This window comes from Pongo pygmaeus, chromosome 10, assembly GCF_028885625.2.
Source record: "Pongo pygmaeus isolate AG05252 chromosome 10, NHGRI_mPonPyg2-v2.0_pri, whole genome shotgun sequence".
Taxonomy (NCBI): domain Eukaryota; kingdom Metazoa; phylum Chordata; class Mammalia; order Primates; family Hominidae; genus Pongo; species Pongo pygmaeus.
In genome coordinates this window covers 122,055,237-122,070,787 of record NC_072383.2, presented here as the reverse complement: position 1 = coordinate 122,070,787, position 15,551 = coordinate 122,055,237, and the positions used below count along the sequence as shown (strand labels likewise).

The 15,551-nt window shown below is 43.0% G+C and overlaps 1 protein-coding gene across 8 annotated transcripts in view; it reads left to right on the top strand.

The window, feature by feature from the left end:
• SBNO1 (strawberry notch homolog 1) overlaps positions 1-15,551 on the top strand; it is a 74,288-nt gene that overhangs the window by 46,346 nt on the left and 12,391 nt on the right. For all 8 annotated transcript variants that reach the window (XM_063647182.1, XM_063647179.1, XM_063647178.1 and 5 more), the window contains 9 exons: positions 1,468-1,580; positions 1,684-1,755; positions 3,423-3,522; positions 5,891-5,965; positions 7,164-7,310; positions 7,435-7,529; positions 7,616-7,708; positions 12,316-12,453; positions 14,124-14,200. In XM_063647182.1, the coding sequence (XP_063503252.1) occupies positions 1,468-1,580; positions 1,684-1,755; positions 3,423-3,522; positions 5,891-5,965; positions 7,164-7,310; positions 7,435-7,529; positions 7,616-7,708; positions 12,316-12,453; positions 14,124-14,200 (910 nt within the window). The remainder of the gene's footprint in view (positions 1-1,467; positions 1,581-1,683; positions 1,756-3,422; positions 3,523-5,890; positions 5,966-7,163; positions 7,311-7,434; positions 7,530-7,615; positions 7,709-12,315; positions 12,454-14,123; positions 14,201-15,551) is intronic.

The following is a 15,551-nucleotide window of genomic DNA, read 5'->3' as shown; positions in this document are numbered from 1 at the left end:
CTCATGCCTATAATCCCAACATTTTGGGAGGCCACGGTGGGAGGATAACTTGAGTCCGGGAGTTTGAGACCAGCCTGGGCAACACAGTGAGACCCTATCTCCACCAAAAGAAAAGAAAAACTGAGCTGAAAGCAGTGGCTCGTGCCTGTAATCCCAGCACTTGGGGAGGCTGAGGTGGGTGTTCACTTGAGGTAATAGTTTGAGACCAGCCTGGTCAACATGGTGAAACCCAGCCTCTACTAAAAATACAAAAATTAACTGGGTGTGTTGGCACGCACCTGTAATCCCAGCCAGCTACTTAGGGTGCTGAGGCAGGAGAATCACTTGAACCTGGGAGGCGCAGGCTGCAGTGAGCTGAGCTAACGCCATTGCGCTCCAGCCTGGGCAACGTAGGGAGATTCCATCTCAAAAAAAAAAAAAAAAAAGAAAAAAAAGAAAAACTGGCTGGGTGTGGTGGCATGTGCCTGTAGTCCTAGCTACTCAGGAGGCTGAGGTAGGAGGATTACTTGAGTCCAGGAGTTCAAGGTTGCAGTGAGATATAATTTCACCACTGCACTCCAGCCTAGGTGACAGAGCGTGACCTTATCTCAAAAAACAAAAACAGGCTGGGCGCGGCGGCTCACGCCTGTAATCCCAGCACTTTGGCAGGCTAAGGTGGGCGGATCACCTGAGGTGGGGAGTTCGAGACCAGGATGACCAACATGGAGGAACCCTGTCTCTACTAAAAATACAGAATTAGCCGGGCGTGGTGGCGCATGCCTGTAATCCTGGCTACTCAGGAGGCGGAGGCAGGAGAATTGCTTGAACCCAGGAGGCGGAGGTTGCAGTGAGCCAAGATCATACCATTGCACTCCAGTTTTGGCAACAAGAGTGACACTCTAACAACAACAACAGAAAAATCCTGTTTAATGTCTTATATCTTATCTTGAAATCTCAGATCTTGCATTTAAGGAGTGTTATATATACCTTATAGTATATGATGCATTATGGATTCATTTTTTGCTTGTTTACAAGTTGTAAAAAATATATATGTGGTGGGAATTTGTGGGGTTCCAAGAACAGGGCTCCTCAAGGAGTGTCCTTATAAAACTTAAGGATGTATTAGGTCCATATCAGAGAAGCTGCTACTTCCATATGCTTTTCCAACCTCAGTAGCTTCACCAAAGGCCCATAGCTCCTCCCTCCATCTTTATGTTCTTGTGACCAATGATTTGAAAAACAATTTTGGGAAAATCCAGAGTAACTGTGCATCAGTAACATGTGGTTAAGCAAAATTGGGATAGCAATGCTAATACTTCTGTCATTGAGCAGTTTTATGTGTGTTACGGTAATTTTACATTATCTGTAATTTTTATTGTTTAGTGGTTTCCCAATACCAGTTTAGTGTTAAATGTTAGGAATACATCTCAGAATATTCTCTGTCCAGCGAACACAATCAATGATCTTTAAAACAAAATTTCGTTGCAGGACGTACTCATAGATCAAACCAAGTTACTGCTCCTGAGTATGTCTTTCTGATTTCTGAACTGGCAGGAGAACAAAGATTTGCATCTATTGTTGCTAAAAGACTTGAGAGTTTGGTGAGTTTTGGAGTTGTGTGGCTGTGTGTAAATGATGATCTGTTGTACCTGTTTTCTGGTAAAAGGTTACCTGTGCCTTGATTGAAATTTTTGTTTTTAATAGGGGGCACTTACACATGGCGATAGAAGAGCAACAGAATCTAGGGATCTGAGCAGGTTCAACTTTGATAATAAGGTACATTTCAATTTTCAGTATCTCTGAAAACTTGTGATAGTGTCTTTAGGGAACACGAAAGAAAAGTAGTTACTGTCTAAAACAAAACTGCCTCTCCTATGCATTTGCTTTAAAATCATGGCTTCCTATAAGACAGAATTTCACATGTATGTTAGATCACATGTTAAGTATCAGTACAGCAATGTAGTTGTCTTTATTCCTTTTGGAAAACAAGAATAAATGAGAATGAATTAACTGTGAGTTCTCAGAAGCAAAGGAAGTTAATTTTTCTCATGTTTGTTATGTGTAGAGACATGAACTAGGCAGTATAAAATATATATAAAGGCCAGGCCCTGTGGCTCATGTCTGTAATCCCAGCACTTTCGGAGGCCAAGGCGGGTGGATCACCTGAGGTCAGGAGTTCGAGACCAGCCTGGCCAAAATGGTGCAACCACATCTGTACTAAAAAAAAAATACAAAAATTAGGCCAGGGTCAGTTGCTCACGCCTATAATCCCAGAACTTTGGGAGGCCAAGGCAGGTGGGTCACCTGAGGTCAGGAGTTCGAGACCAGCCTGACCAACATAGTGAAACCCCATCTGTACTAAAAATACAAAAAATTAGACGGGCGTGGTGGCATGCATCTGTAGTCCCAGCTACTTGGGAGGCGGAGGTTGCCGTGAGCCGAGATCATGCCACTGCACTCCAGCCTGGGCAATAGGGCAAGACTCTGTCTCAAAAAATTATACAAAAATTAGTTGGGCGTGGCTGGGCACAGTAGCTGACGCCTGTAATCCAGCACTTTGGGAGACTGAGGTGTGCGGATCACGAGATCAAGAGATCGAGACCATCCTGGCCAACATGGTGAAACCCTGTCTCTACTAAAAATAGAAAAATTAGCTGGGCGTGGTAGTGTGCGCCTGTAGTCCTAGCTACTTGGGAGGCTGAGGCAGGAAAATCACTTCAACCTGGGATGCAGAGGTTGCAATGAGCCGAGTTTACACCACTGCACTCCAGCCTGTTGACAGAGCAAGACTCTGTCTCAAAGAAAAAAAAAAAATTAGTTGGGCATGGTGGCAGGCACCTATAATCCCAGCTACTTGGGAGGCTGAGGCAGGAGAACCGCTTGAACCCGGGAGGCAGAGGTTTCAGTGAGTAGAGATCGGTCCATTACACTCTAGCCTGGGCGATGAGCGAAACTCTGTCTCCAAAAAAAGAAAAAATAAAGAAATACATATAAAGATAATTGAGAATTGCTTTTTTGAATCTTTGGTACAATAAGTTTGTGAGTTTTTTGGGGTTTTGTTGAGAGGGAGTTTTTTGAGAGGGAGTTTTTTGCTCTTGTCGCCCAGGCTGGAGCACAACAACGCCATCTCGGCTCACTACAACCTCTGCCTCCCAGGTTCAAGCGATTCTCCTGCCTCAGCCTTCCAAGTAGCTGGGATTACAGGTGTCTGCCACCACACCCAGCTAATTTTTTGTAGTAGAGATGGGGTTTCACCATGTTGGTCAGGTTGGTCTTGAACTCCCAACCTCAGGTGATCCACCCGCCTCGACCTCCCAAAGTGCTGGGATTACAGGCATGAGCCACCGCACCCAGCCAATAGTTTTTATAGTATTTAGGTGGTCATGTGATTGAAGAGTATCCAAATGCTGAAACTGGTTAAAGGTTTTGATTTTTTTTTGCAGTATGGAAGAAATGCTTTAGAAATTGTGATGAAATCCATTGTAAACTTGGATTCTCCTATGGTATCACCACCTCCAGACTATCCTGGAGAATTTTTTAAAGGTAACTTCTACAAATATTCGTAACAACGACAATGATTATTGACAAAGATGTACTTAAACCTGTTGTAACATTTGCTGTTATATTAGTTTTTTTCTTTGGACATAAATTGTATAAAACTTTGAAATTAATGATTACTAGGACACATAATTATCTTGTATTAAACAGATTTATTAAAGCAAATTTTATTCAAGTGAAGGTGCTCTTACTATTGATATAGTGAAAGCATGTTTGTCTAATAATAGATTTAATAGAGGAAAGTTGTTGTAGTACATTGAGTAAAATCACTTTGCCAAATAGCCTTTTTTAAAAATTATTTATTTATTTATTTATTTAAAGACCGAGTCTCGCTCTGTCGCCAGGCTGGAGTGCAGTGGCGTGATCTCGACTCACTGCAACCTCCGCCACCAGGTTCAAGCCATTCTCCTGCCTCAGCCTCCTGAGTAGCTGAGATTACAGGCACATGCCACCACACCCAGCTAATTTTTGTATTTTTAGTAGAGACGGCGTTGCACCATGTTGGCCAGGATGGTCTTGATCTCCTGACTTCATGATCTGCCCACTTCAGCCTCCCAAAGTGCTGGAATTACAGGCATGAGCTACCGTGCCTAGCCCCAAATAGCTTTTAAAATTCAATTTAATTTTAAAGTTGAAAAAGTACCTAGGTAAATAATCTGTGAGAATTGATTGGTGGGGGTAGGAGGTTTGGATGAAACAAAATTGTCCATGAATTCACAGTTGTTTAAACTGGGTGATGGATACATGTGGCTCATAGCATAGCCTTTTTTCTTTCGTGTATTTGGAAATGTCCTTTTTTTTTTTCGAGACGGGGTCTCGCGTTGTCACCTGGGCTGGAGTGCAATGGTGTGATCTTGGCTCACTGCAACCTCCGCCACCAGGTTCAAAGGATTCTCCTGTGTGAACCTCCCGAGTAGCTGGGATTATAGGTGATCGCCACCATACCTGGCTAATTTTTGTGTTTTCAATAGAGATGGGGTTTTGCCATGTTGACCAGGCTGGTCTTGAAATCCTGGCCGCATGTGATCCTCCCACCTCAACCTCCCACAGTGCTGGGATTACAGACGTGAGCCAACACACCCAGCTGGAGTTAGCATTTTTCACTAGAAAGTCCTTTTGGTATATTAGCACATACTGATACGTGTTGTTAACAGTTCATATTGACATACCAGTTAGGGGTGTTCATCATTACTCTCGGCTTTCAACAAAAGCAATAAAGTCTTAACCCTACACCTTCACTCCTTTTGACATCAGGAGTGTCAGAAACAACTCCCTGGGCTGGGCACGGTGGCTCATGCCTGTAATCCCAGCACTTTGGGAGGCTGAGGTGTGAGGATTGCTTGAGCCTAGGAGGTGGAGGCTGTAGTGAGCTGTGATGGCACCACTGCATTCCAGACTGAGTGAGAGAGACCCTGTCTCAGAAAAAAAAAAAAAGACTGCTTGATTTATTTCTAACTTCTTAAAATTACAGGTTATGGCTAGGCGCAGTGGCCCACACCTGTAATTTCAGCACTTTGGGAGGCCAAGGCAGGTGGATCATTTAAGCTCAGGAGATCAAGACCAGCCTGGGCAACATGGAGAAACCCCCGCTCTAAAAAAATTACAAAAAGTATTAGCCAGGCATGGTGGTGCATGCCTGTAGTCCCAGCTGCTCGGGAAGCTGAGGTGGGAGGATCCCTTGAGCCTGGGAGGCGGAGGTTGCAGTGAGCCAAGATGATGCCATTGCACTCCAGCCTGGGCAACGTAGTCAGACTCTGTCGCAAAAAAAAAATATATATATATATATTATAGATTACTTGTTTATTATAAGTAATGACAGTAATCTTGCAGCTGGGCTCAGTGGCTCACACCTGTAATCTCAGCATGTTGGGAGGCCGAGCCGGGTGGATCCCCGGAGGTTAGGAGTTTGAGACCAGCCTGGCCAACATGGCGAAACCCAGTCCCTACTAAAAATACAAAACTTAGCCTGTAGTCCCAGCTACTCGGGAGACTGAGGCAGGAGAATTGCTTGAACCCGTGAGGCAGAGGTTGCAGTGAGCTGAGATTGCGCACTGCACTCCAGCCTGGGTGACAGAGTGAGACTCCGTCTCAAAAAAAAGAAAAGAATCTTAACATATATAATGAAGAGAGTTAATAACAGTCCCCTTAACCCTCCTTCCATTCTCACCTTCTTAGGTCACAGATGACAATGTGAACAAGGGCAGTTCTCTCCACATTTTCTCCATGTTTATATAAATATCAAGGTTTTTTTTTTAAATGGCATGATACTGCTTACAACATACTTTTCTTACTTAGTGGTACATTGTAGACATGCCTTGTAATTTATGAGTCAGAATTGATCCTGTTCTTACAGATGTTCGACAAGGACTGATAGGAGTTGGCCTGATAAATGTAGAAGATCGCTCGGGAATTCTTACTCTCGATAAAGGTACTACTATTAACTTTGTGTAGGCATATAACTGTTGCTATAGTATTAAAGTCCATTATGATGTATGCTTTTGAGCTGAAGGGGAAGCTTCATGTTCTTAAAACATTCTGGGTAGTTTTGGCTGCTGTGGGGTATGTGTAAAAGATCCATGCATAGAGAAGCAGTTTTCAGCACTGGCTGCTAATATGATCAGCTCTCAAGCTTTTAAAAATTACTGAAGTCTGCTGAGCATGGTGGCTGACGCCTGTCATCCCAGCACCTTGGGAGGCCGAGGTGGGTAGATCACGAGGTCAGGAGTTTGCAACCAGCCTGGCCAATATGATGAAACCCCATCTCTACTAAAAATAACAAAAATTAGCCGTGCCTGGTAGCGGGTGCCTGTAGTCCCAGCTACTCGGGAGGCTAAGGCAAGAGAATTACTTGAACCCGCGAGGCAGAGGTTGCAGTGAGCCAAGATTGCACCACTGCATTCCAACTTCGGCAACAGTAGAGCAAGTCTCCGTCTAAAAAAATAAAAAATTGGTCGGGCATGATGGCTCATGCCTGTAATCCCATCACTTTGGGAGGCCGAGGCAGGCGGATCACAAGGTCAGGAGTCCAAGGCTATCCTGGCCAAGATGGTGGAACCCTGTCTCTACTAAAAATACAAAGATTATCCGGGCATAGTGGCAGGCGCCTGTAATCCCAGCTACTCGGGAGGCTGAGGCCGGAGAACTGCTTGAATCTGGGAGGGGAGGTTGCAGTGAGCCGAGAATGCACCACTGCACTCCAGCCTGGGCGACAGCAGAGCGAGACTCCGTCTCAAAAAAACAAAACAAAACAAAAAATTACTGAAGTCAGGGGTGGAGCTCAGACATCGGTAGTTTTCCAAAGCTCGCAGACATTCTAATAGTGCCACTACAGTTGAGAATTCAGTGTTGGAGAACTAACTTTCTTATGTACTGAATTGTGTTCATACTTTGCATAAGTGAGGCTGAAGATGCAAAAATTCAATTTGACAAACCTCTTGAGCGTGTCCTGCATCGGTGCTAATTGCTAGAGAGAGAAATGGGCAGATTACAGCCTTGTTGTGAGGACAGTGTAAGAGTTAAGAAGGAAGACTTAGAAGAGAAAGTGGGACTTGAACTAAGCCTAGATGAATAAAAAATTTTTAATTATCATCTGAATGCATGAAGACATTTATCTTTTGTCATTACAGATTATAACAACATAGGAAAATTCTTAAATAGAATTTTAGGCATGGAGGTACATCAGCAGAATGCATTATTTCAGTATTTTGCGGACACACTTACTGCAGTTGTTCAAAATGCCAAAAAAAATGGAAGATATGATATGGGAATCTTAGGTAAGTAGGGAAAATATCCCCCCCAATGTCCCCAGGGAAAATGTGGAGTGGAGAAATTCTTTAAACGTGTGTACCTGATAAAAATGTTCTTTCTACATTCATATGTTTCTTTCTCTTGTTCAAGATCTTGGTTCTGGAGATGAAAAGGTGAGGAAAAGTGATGTTAAAAAGTTTCTGACTCCAGGATATTCAACCTCTGGCCACGTAGAATTATACACAGTAAGTTTAGAAAATGTTGTGAAGTATCGTCTTCCCATGAGATGCATTTACAGAAATGAGTTTAAATTCCGTTGTTTCTCTTACAGATTAGTGTAGAGAGGGGAATGTCATGGGAGGAAGCTACCAAGATTTGGGCTGAGCTGACAGGACCAGACGATGGCTTTTACTTGTCATTGCAAGTACGACTTTTCCTTTAAATTCTATTCAGATATATAATACTTTTTAATGGCCAGCATTGTAATTGTCTCTTCACTTTGTACCTGTTTCCCAGTTGTGTTTAGCTTTCTCTGTTTTGGTAATTTATCATTGTAATTGTGTGTTTGTCCATTTGTATTATGTTTTTACTTAATGCATTTTAAAGGATGTTATTAGATGCGAGTTTAGAATTGTTTCATTTTCTTTTTTCTTTTTTTCTGAGACAGAGTTTCACTCTTTGTTGCCCAGGCTGGAGTGCAATGGTGCAATCTCGGCTCACCTCATCCTCTGCCTTCCGAGTAGCTGAGATTACAAGCATGTGCCACTAGGCCTGGCTGATTTTGTATTTTTAGTAGAGATGGGGTTTCTTCATGTTGGTCAGGCTGTTCTCAAACTCCCGACCTCAGGTGACCTGCCCGCCTTGGCCTCCCAAAGTGCTGGGATTAGAGGCGTGAGCCACTGCGCGCAGCCTAATTTTTGTATTTTTAGTAGAGGTGAAGTTTCACCATGTTGGCCAGGCTGGTCTCGAACTCCTTACCTCAGGTGATCTGCCTGCCTTGTCCTCCCAAAGGAATTATAGATGTGAGCCACCACACCTGGCTGAATTGTTAACTTTTTTTTTTTTTTTTTTAAGATTGAGTCTTGCTCTGTTGCCCAGGCTGGAGTGCAGTGGTGCGATCTCGGCTCACTGCAAGCTCCACCTCCCGGGTTCACGCCATTCTCTTTGCCTCAGCCTCCTGAGAGTAGCTGGGACTACAGGCGCCTGCCACCACGCCTGGCTAATTTTTTTTGTATTTTTAGTAGAGACGGGGTTTCACCGTGTTAGCCAGGATGGTCTCGATCTCCTGACCTCGTGATCTGCCCACCTTGGCCTCCCAAAGTGCTGGGATTACAGGCTTGAGCCACCGCACCCAGCCAACATTTTCTTAAATTAAGCATTTTTCATAAGACAGAGACTTAACTTTAGTCTTAATAATGCTTTATATCTTTAAGATTCATTTTTCAGTTAGTAAAACAGCTACATTCTTTCAGTTATGATTTGTCTCTGTGGATAGAACTCGGGTCTATGTGCGCACACATATCTCTGCATATATATATAGATATTCAGCAGTATCTTGAGTTTCATATTGACTTACTCAGATCCAAGACAACAGAAATTTTATTTCACCAGTTCTCTAAGATATTTGGGGTTGTGTTGTTTCGTTTTGTTTTGTTTTGTTTTTTGAGGCAGTTTCAATCTGTCGCCCAGGCTGGAGTGCAGTGGCACGATCTTGGCTCGCTGCAACCTCCGCCTCCCGGGTTCAAGCGATTCTCCTGCCACAGCCTCCTGAGTAGCTGGGACTACAGGCAAGCGCCACCACACCTGGCTAAATTTTTTATTTTTAGTAGAGACAGGATTTCACTGTCTTCGCCAGGATGGCCTCGATCTCCTGACCTCAGGTGATCCGCCTACCTTGGCGTCCCAAAGTGCTGGGATTACAGGCATGAGCCACCGCACCCGGCATGTGGCTAATTTTTTAATTTTTCTTTTGTAGAGATGGTGTCTCACTATGTTGACCAGGCTGGTTTGAAACTCTTGGCCTCAAGTGATCCTCCCACCTCTGCCTCACAAAGAGCTGGGATTACAGGTGTGAACCACACTGCCTAGCCCCTTCATTCTTTTTTACAAGGCTGAGTAATATGTCATTGGTTGTATATAACATATTTTGCTTTCTATTTACAAATATTTATGGAGTGACTGCAAGTAAGACCTGGTAACATACATGTAACATACATGTAACTACATGTATGATGATGGCACAGGCAGGATGAAGTCATAAATGATCTAGGGCAGGAGTCGCTAAACTTTTTCTATGAAGTTCTGATATGTATGGTTTTGTAGGCCATATGTGGTCTATATTGCATGTCCTCTGTGTTTTCCTTCCTTCCTTTCTCTTTTTTTTCCTACCTTGCTTCATTCCTTCTTAAACTTACTTCAGTTTAGGAGCGCCAAGCTGGATTTATTCCACAGGCCTAAGCTGCTGATCCTTGACCTAGAGAAAAGCTCTCAAAGGATCTGGCTCCTAGTTGAGTTGGGGTTTTTTGGTTTGGTTTTGTTTTTTGTAATGGGATCTCGCTCGCTCTGTCACCCAGGCTGATAAGCAGTGGCGTGTGTGATCATGGCTCACTGCAGCTTCAACCTCCTGGGCTCAGACAATCCTCCCACGTCAGCCTCTTAGAGTAGCTGGGACCACAGGTACACTCCACCACATGTGGCTTTTTTTTTTTTTTTTTTTTTTTTTAAATGCAGTTGATGTCTCACTGTGTTGTCCAGGCTGGTCTCAAACTCCTAGGCTTAAATGATCCTCCCACCTCAGCCTCCCAAAGTGCTGAATTACAGTTGTGAGCTACTGTGCCTTGCTGGTTTTGGGGTTTTTGAAATACTGATTGAACTGTAGGTTGATTTGCATGTCATTATAAGCAACAATACAGATAAACATCTTGCATACTTTTACCAGTTACCCCAGTGGTAATATTTTTTAAAACTGTAGTGTCATATCACAACCAAGATGTTGATATTGGTAGAATTCACGTATTTTACTTGGCTGTCCCCCATAGATGCAGTTTTGATTGGTCCACATAGGGTGTTGGTTATTTTCAGGACAGTCTCGAACTCCTCCTGGGCTTGATCCATCCTCTGACCTTGACCACCTGAATAGCTAGGATTACAGGCATGCAACACTGCACCTGGCTCTTGGTTATTTTTTTTAATTTGAAATTATTGCCAGAATATCACCTTTGGTAGATTGTGATGAAAGTCCTGATCCCCAGCTTCCCTTAGGTTGAAGGATGTGGTAATACTGGTCCTTCATTCTCTGTGTGGCAACAGGTGGCTGGACATGAGGAGTGGTGGTCCTAGAGACCTCATTCCTGGTCTTCATTTGCCTTTGAACCTCCACTGCATTAGGCCACCATACTTTTCAGTGTGTGTAACCTGTGCTGCCATTGGGAAAACAATGTCAGAATCACTTTCCACTGTTCTGTGATGATGTATAACTACCCTGACACTGTCAAGACAGAGCCCATTGTTAAGTGTCTTAAACACTATCCTCTAAGTATAGGTTTGGATATTTCCTGTCAGCTGATAAATAATTTTAAATATAATCTTCACCTTAACCATTGTTTTATGACTTTACAGTAATTATATAAACAATGTTTCAATTCGTTGGAAAAAGTAAGAGACCAAGGGTCTTTAATATCCATGAAGAGGAAAGTAAAATATTGTGTTTTTCATTATAAGAATGAATATAAAAAGTTAATAGCCCCACAAACAATGATTTATTGTGTAGAGGGCTGGGAAAATGGTTTTACTTTGAAACTTTTCTTTTTCCTTCCTTTTGCTCCAGAAATGATTGTTTAGAAGCTGTTCAGTCTTCATTAAAGAAGAAATGAATTTCCCAGTTGTTTTTCCTTGAGTTAAATGGAGTTTCAAGAGTAACTCCTTCCTCTTAAAGTTTTTCTCATAAATCCAACTTTAAAAAGTTAAAAATAGGCCAGGCTTGGTGGCTCACACCTGTAATCCTAGCACTTTGGGAGGCCGGGGCGGGCGGATCACCTGAGGTCGGGAGTTCGAGACCAGCCTGGCCACCATGGAGAAACCCCGTCTCTACTAAAAATACAAAACTAGCCGGGCATGGTGGTGAGTACCTGTAGTCCCAGCTACTCGGGAGGCTGAGGCAGGAGAATCGCCTTGAACCTGGGAGGCGGAGCTTGCAGTGAGCCAAGATCGCACCCTTGTGCTCCAGACTGGTGACAGAGTGAGACTGTCTCAAAAAAAAAAAAAATAAAAAGTTAAAAATACATACCTGAATTCCAACATTTCTCTAATTAGCTTCCCTTTCTTCCATTTTTACCTCCATATGTGTGGACAATTCGTTCAACATTTTTGCTTTCTGCTGCCATAGCTTTGCTGTTTACAGAACACTTTATCATGTGACCTCTCTCACTTTGCGCTTCAAAACCCTGTGACATCGGGAAAGGCAGTACTGACGGAGGAGACAAGCGCAGAGGACTGGGGCCATCCAAGGCCTTATCTTGGAGGGGCTTGAATTCTATTGTTAACTTGAAAGGAGAGTAACATTTCTTTTTCCATTTTACTGAGAAATGTTTAAAAACATACAGCAGAGCTTAAAGAGTTTTCTCTGAAGACCCCTAATGCCTACCACCTGGATTCTACTGTTAACATTTTATTACACTTGGTTTTTCTTACCTCTCTGAGGCTGCTTTACTGGGATTCCAGGTACAGGAAATAAAAGAAGCAAAATGATCTGAGTTGGACATTTGTGCATTAAGGCTAATTCCACGTAGTTTTCTGAAGATAACTTTGGTCTTTAACCTTCATCTTTAGCCAGAATTAAGGTCCAATAACTGTCCTTTGGGTGTGGCTGTGTTAAAGTCTTTTAAACAAGCAGTTTCGGTCCTTTTTGAAGTTACCATGTACTTATTTAGCGTTATAGTCTGAAATGATTATATTTGCTGACGTGATGGTACAAAAACATGTCTTAAAGTGTGTATTATAAAATCTTTATATTTTGTCATTTTCTTTAAACAGATAAGGAACAACAAGAAAACTGCCATCTTAGTTAAAGAAGTGAATCCTAAAAAGAAACTTTTCTTAGTTTATCGACCAAATACTGGGAAGCAGCTCAAATTAGAAATTTATGCTGATCTAAAAAAGAAATATAAGAAGGTATTTTCTCATTTGTACGTTATATTATGTAGGAATACTTACTTTGGGCCAGGCGATGTGGCTCACGCCTGTAAACTCAGCACTTTGGGAGGCCGAGGCGGGCAGATCACCTGAGGTCAGGAGTTCGAGACCAGCCTGACCAACATGGAGAAACCCCGTCTCTACTAAAAATGCAAAATATTATCCCGGGATGGTGATGCATACCTGTAATCCCAGCCACTCGGGAGGCCGAGGTAGGAGAATCGCTTGAACCCGGGAGGCTGAGGTTGCAGTGAGCCAAGATCGCACTATTGCACTCTAGCCTGGGCAACGAGCGAAACTTCGTCTCAAAAAAAAGAATACTTATTTTGGCTGGGCACAGTGGCTCATGCCTATAATCCTAGTACTTTCGGAGACCGAGGCGGTTGGATCACCTGAGGTCAGGAGTTCGAGACCAGCCTGGCCCATATGGCGAAACGTCTCTACTAAAGATAGAAAAGATAGCCAGGTGTGTGGTGGCGCATGCCTGTAATCCCAGTTGTACTCAGGAGGCTGAGCAGGAGAATCACTTTAACCTTTGAAGTAGAGGCTGCAGTAAGCCGAGATTGCACCACTGCACTCCAGCCAGGGAGACAGAGCAAGACTCCATCTCAAAAAAAAAAAAGAATACTTATTTTATAATATATTGAAATTGTTTAAGATAGCTTTTTCTAGATGTGAAATTATATTTTCTTTTTCTTTTCTTTTCTTTTTTTTAAATGAGGTGTCACTGTGTTGCAAAGGCTGAGCTGGTCTGGAACTCATGGGCTCAAGCAATTATCCACTTCTGCCTCCCAAAGTGCTAGAATTAACAGGTGTCAGCCACCGCACCCAGCCTGGTTTAAGGAAAATGTCAACTTTTGTTATGCTAATATCACAGTCTTAATATTACCAGCCTTAAGAAACTTCTAAGGTGACTCCCTCTGTTGCCCAGGCTGGGAGTGTAGTGGCGCGATCTTGGCTCACTGTAACCTCCGCCTCCCGGGTTCAAGTGATTCGTGCCTCAGCTTCCCAAGTAGCTGGGATTACAGGCATGTGCCACACACCTGGCTAATTTTTTTTGTATGTTTAGTAGAGACGGAGTTTCACCATGTTAGCCAGGCTGGTCTTGAACTCCTGGCCTTAAGTGATCCACCTGCCTCAGCCTCCCAAAGTGTTGGGATTATAGGCATGAGCCACCGTGCCCAGCCTAAAATGATCATTTGAAACAGCTTATCTCTTCAGTAAAGGAAGCTTCCAGTGCTAATCACAAAAGTTAGAATGTTTAAAGCCCTTCTCACTACCTCTTAGTTTTATTGTGAGGATGCCTCTATGTTTATATTTTGCGATGATTTATAGAAAACAGTAAGCGACCACTTTTCCTAACATTTACTATTAGGTTTTATTTTATTAATATTACCTTATTATTATTTGTAGCCATTCTGATTTGAAAACAATTACAGTTAAGTAGTTAACTTGAAAAATGTATTACATAAGAGGAACCAGCATGACAGAGCTTTTCAAATGGCATTCAGATTCAGTTAATAGCAAGGGTTAGGCTTTTTGTGTAGAGATTATTTTAAATTGGCTGCCTCTAGAATTACAGACCAGACTAGGTAACCAGTTTATTTAAAGCAATACTGTTTTCAATGAAATTTTTCTCATTTTTACAGGTCGTCTCAGATGATGCCCTGATGCACTGGTTAGATCAGTATAATTCATCTGCAGATACTTGTACTCATGCTTATTGGTTAGTATTTTCGTGTTTCTTACCAAATTTTCCAAAATTTAATTGAGATTTAAATACACCTTCACTCTTTACCAGTATGTCCTCATGAATTAACTAACAGATTAAGTATTGTCAGGCGTGGTGTGTTCCATCAGGAATATTTACTGGGCAGTTGTAGACTAGAAACTGTTTAGTTTATGTACCTCCTTACTCTTCACTGATGCTTTCTTATTTCCAGCCAACTGTTGTCTGGCAGCATGACCTTAACAGTTATCCTTCATATTAGAACTTGCTTTTTCGCGGCCGGGCACGGTGGCTTATGCCTATAGTCCCAGCACTTTGGGAGGCTGCGGTGGGCGGATCACCTGAGGTCAGGAGTTCGAGACCATCCTGGCCAACATGGTGAAACCCCATCTCTACTAAAAATACAAAACAATTAGCTGGTGTGGTGGCAGGCACCTGTAATCCCAGCTACTTGGGAGGCTGAGGCGGGAGAATCGCTTGAACCCAGAAGGTGGAAGTTGCAGTGAGTCAAAATTGCGCCATTGCACTCCAGCCTGGGGGACAGAGCGAGACTCCATTTTAAAAAAAAAAAAAAACAATCAGTCCAGGTGCGGTGGCTTACGCCTGTAATCCCAGCACTTTGGGAGGCCGAGGCAGGTGGATAATCTAAGGTCGGGGGTTCGAGACCAGCCTGACCAACATGGAGAAACCCTGTCTCTACTAAAAAAAAAAATTAGCTGGGTGTGATGGCGCATACCTGTAATCCCAGCTACTCAGGAGGCCGAGGCAGAATTGCTTGAACCCGGGAGGCCGAGGTTGCGGTGAGCCGATATCACACCGTTGCGCTCCTGCCTGGGCAACAAGAGCAAAACTTGTCTCTGAAAACAAACAAACAGACAAAAAAAAAACCACTTCTTCGCCCTCATTCTGTCACTCTCCCTTCCTGTTTTTTTGGTTGGTTGGTTATTTTAAAGAGACAGTCTCACTATATCACCTAGGCTGGAGTATAGTGCAGCAATCATAGCTCACTGCAGCCTCAAACTCCTCCCATCTCGGCCTCTGGAGTAGCTGGGCTCTTTTCTTTCTTCCTCTCTTTTTTAAAAAAGCTTTACTGGTGTCCCAGATCTAGGGAATGTCTGAGAAACCAGGGAGATTCCCAAAGTTAACAGCACAGCACATGCAAACTTTTGTTGTTGAGTCTTGGAGCTGTTTCTGCTGTGCCCCCTCACCCCTTGGCTTACAGTATTCACTTTGTGACCTCTGTATACTCTCATACTCTGCAAATCATAGTTTTCTCCTCATTGTTCTCTCCCTCATTAAGTAGTTAATGCTCTTACAGTATCTGGCCCACTTCATGAAAAGGAATATA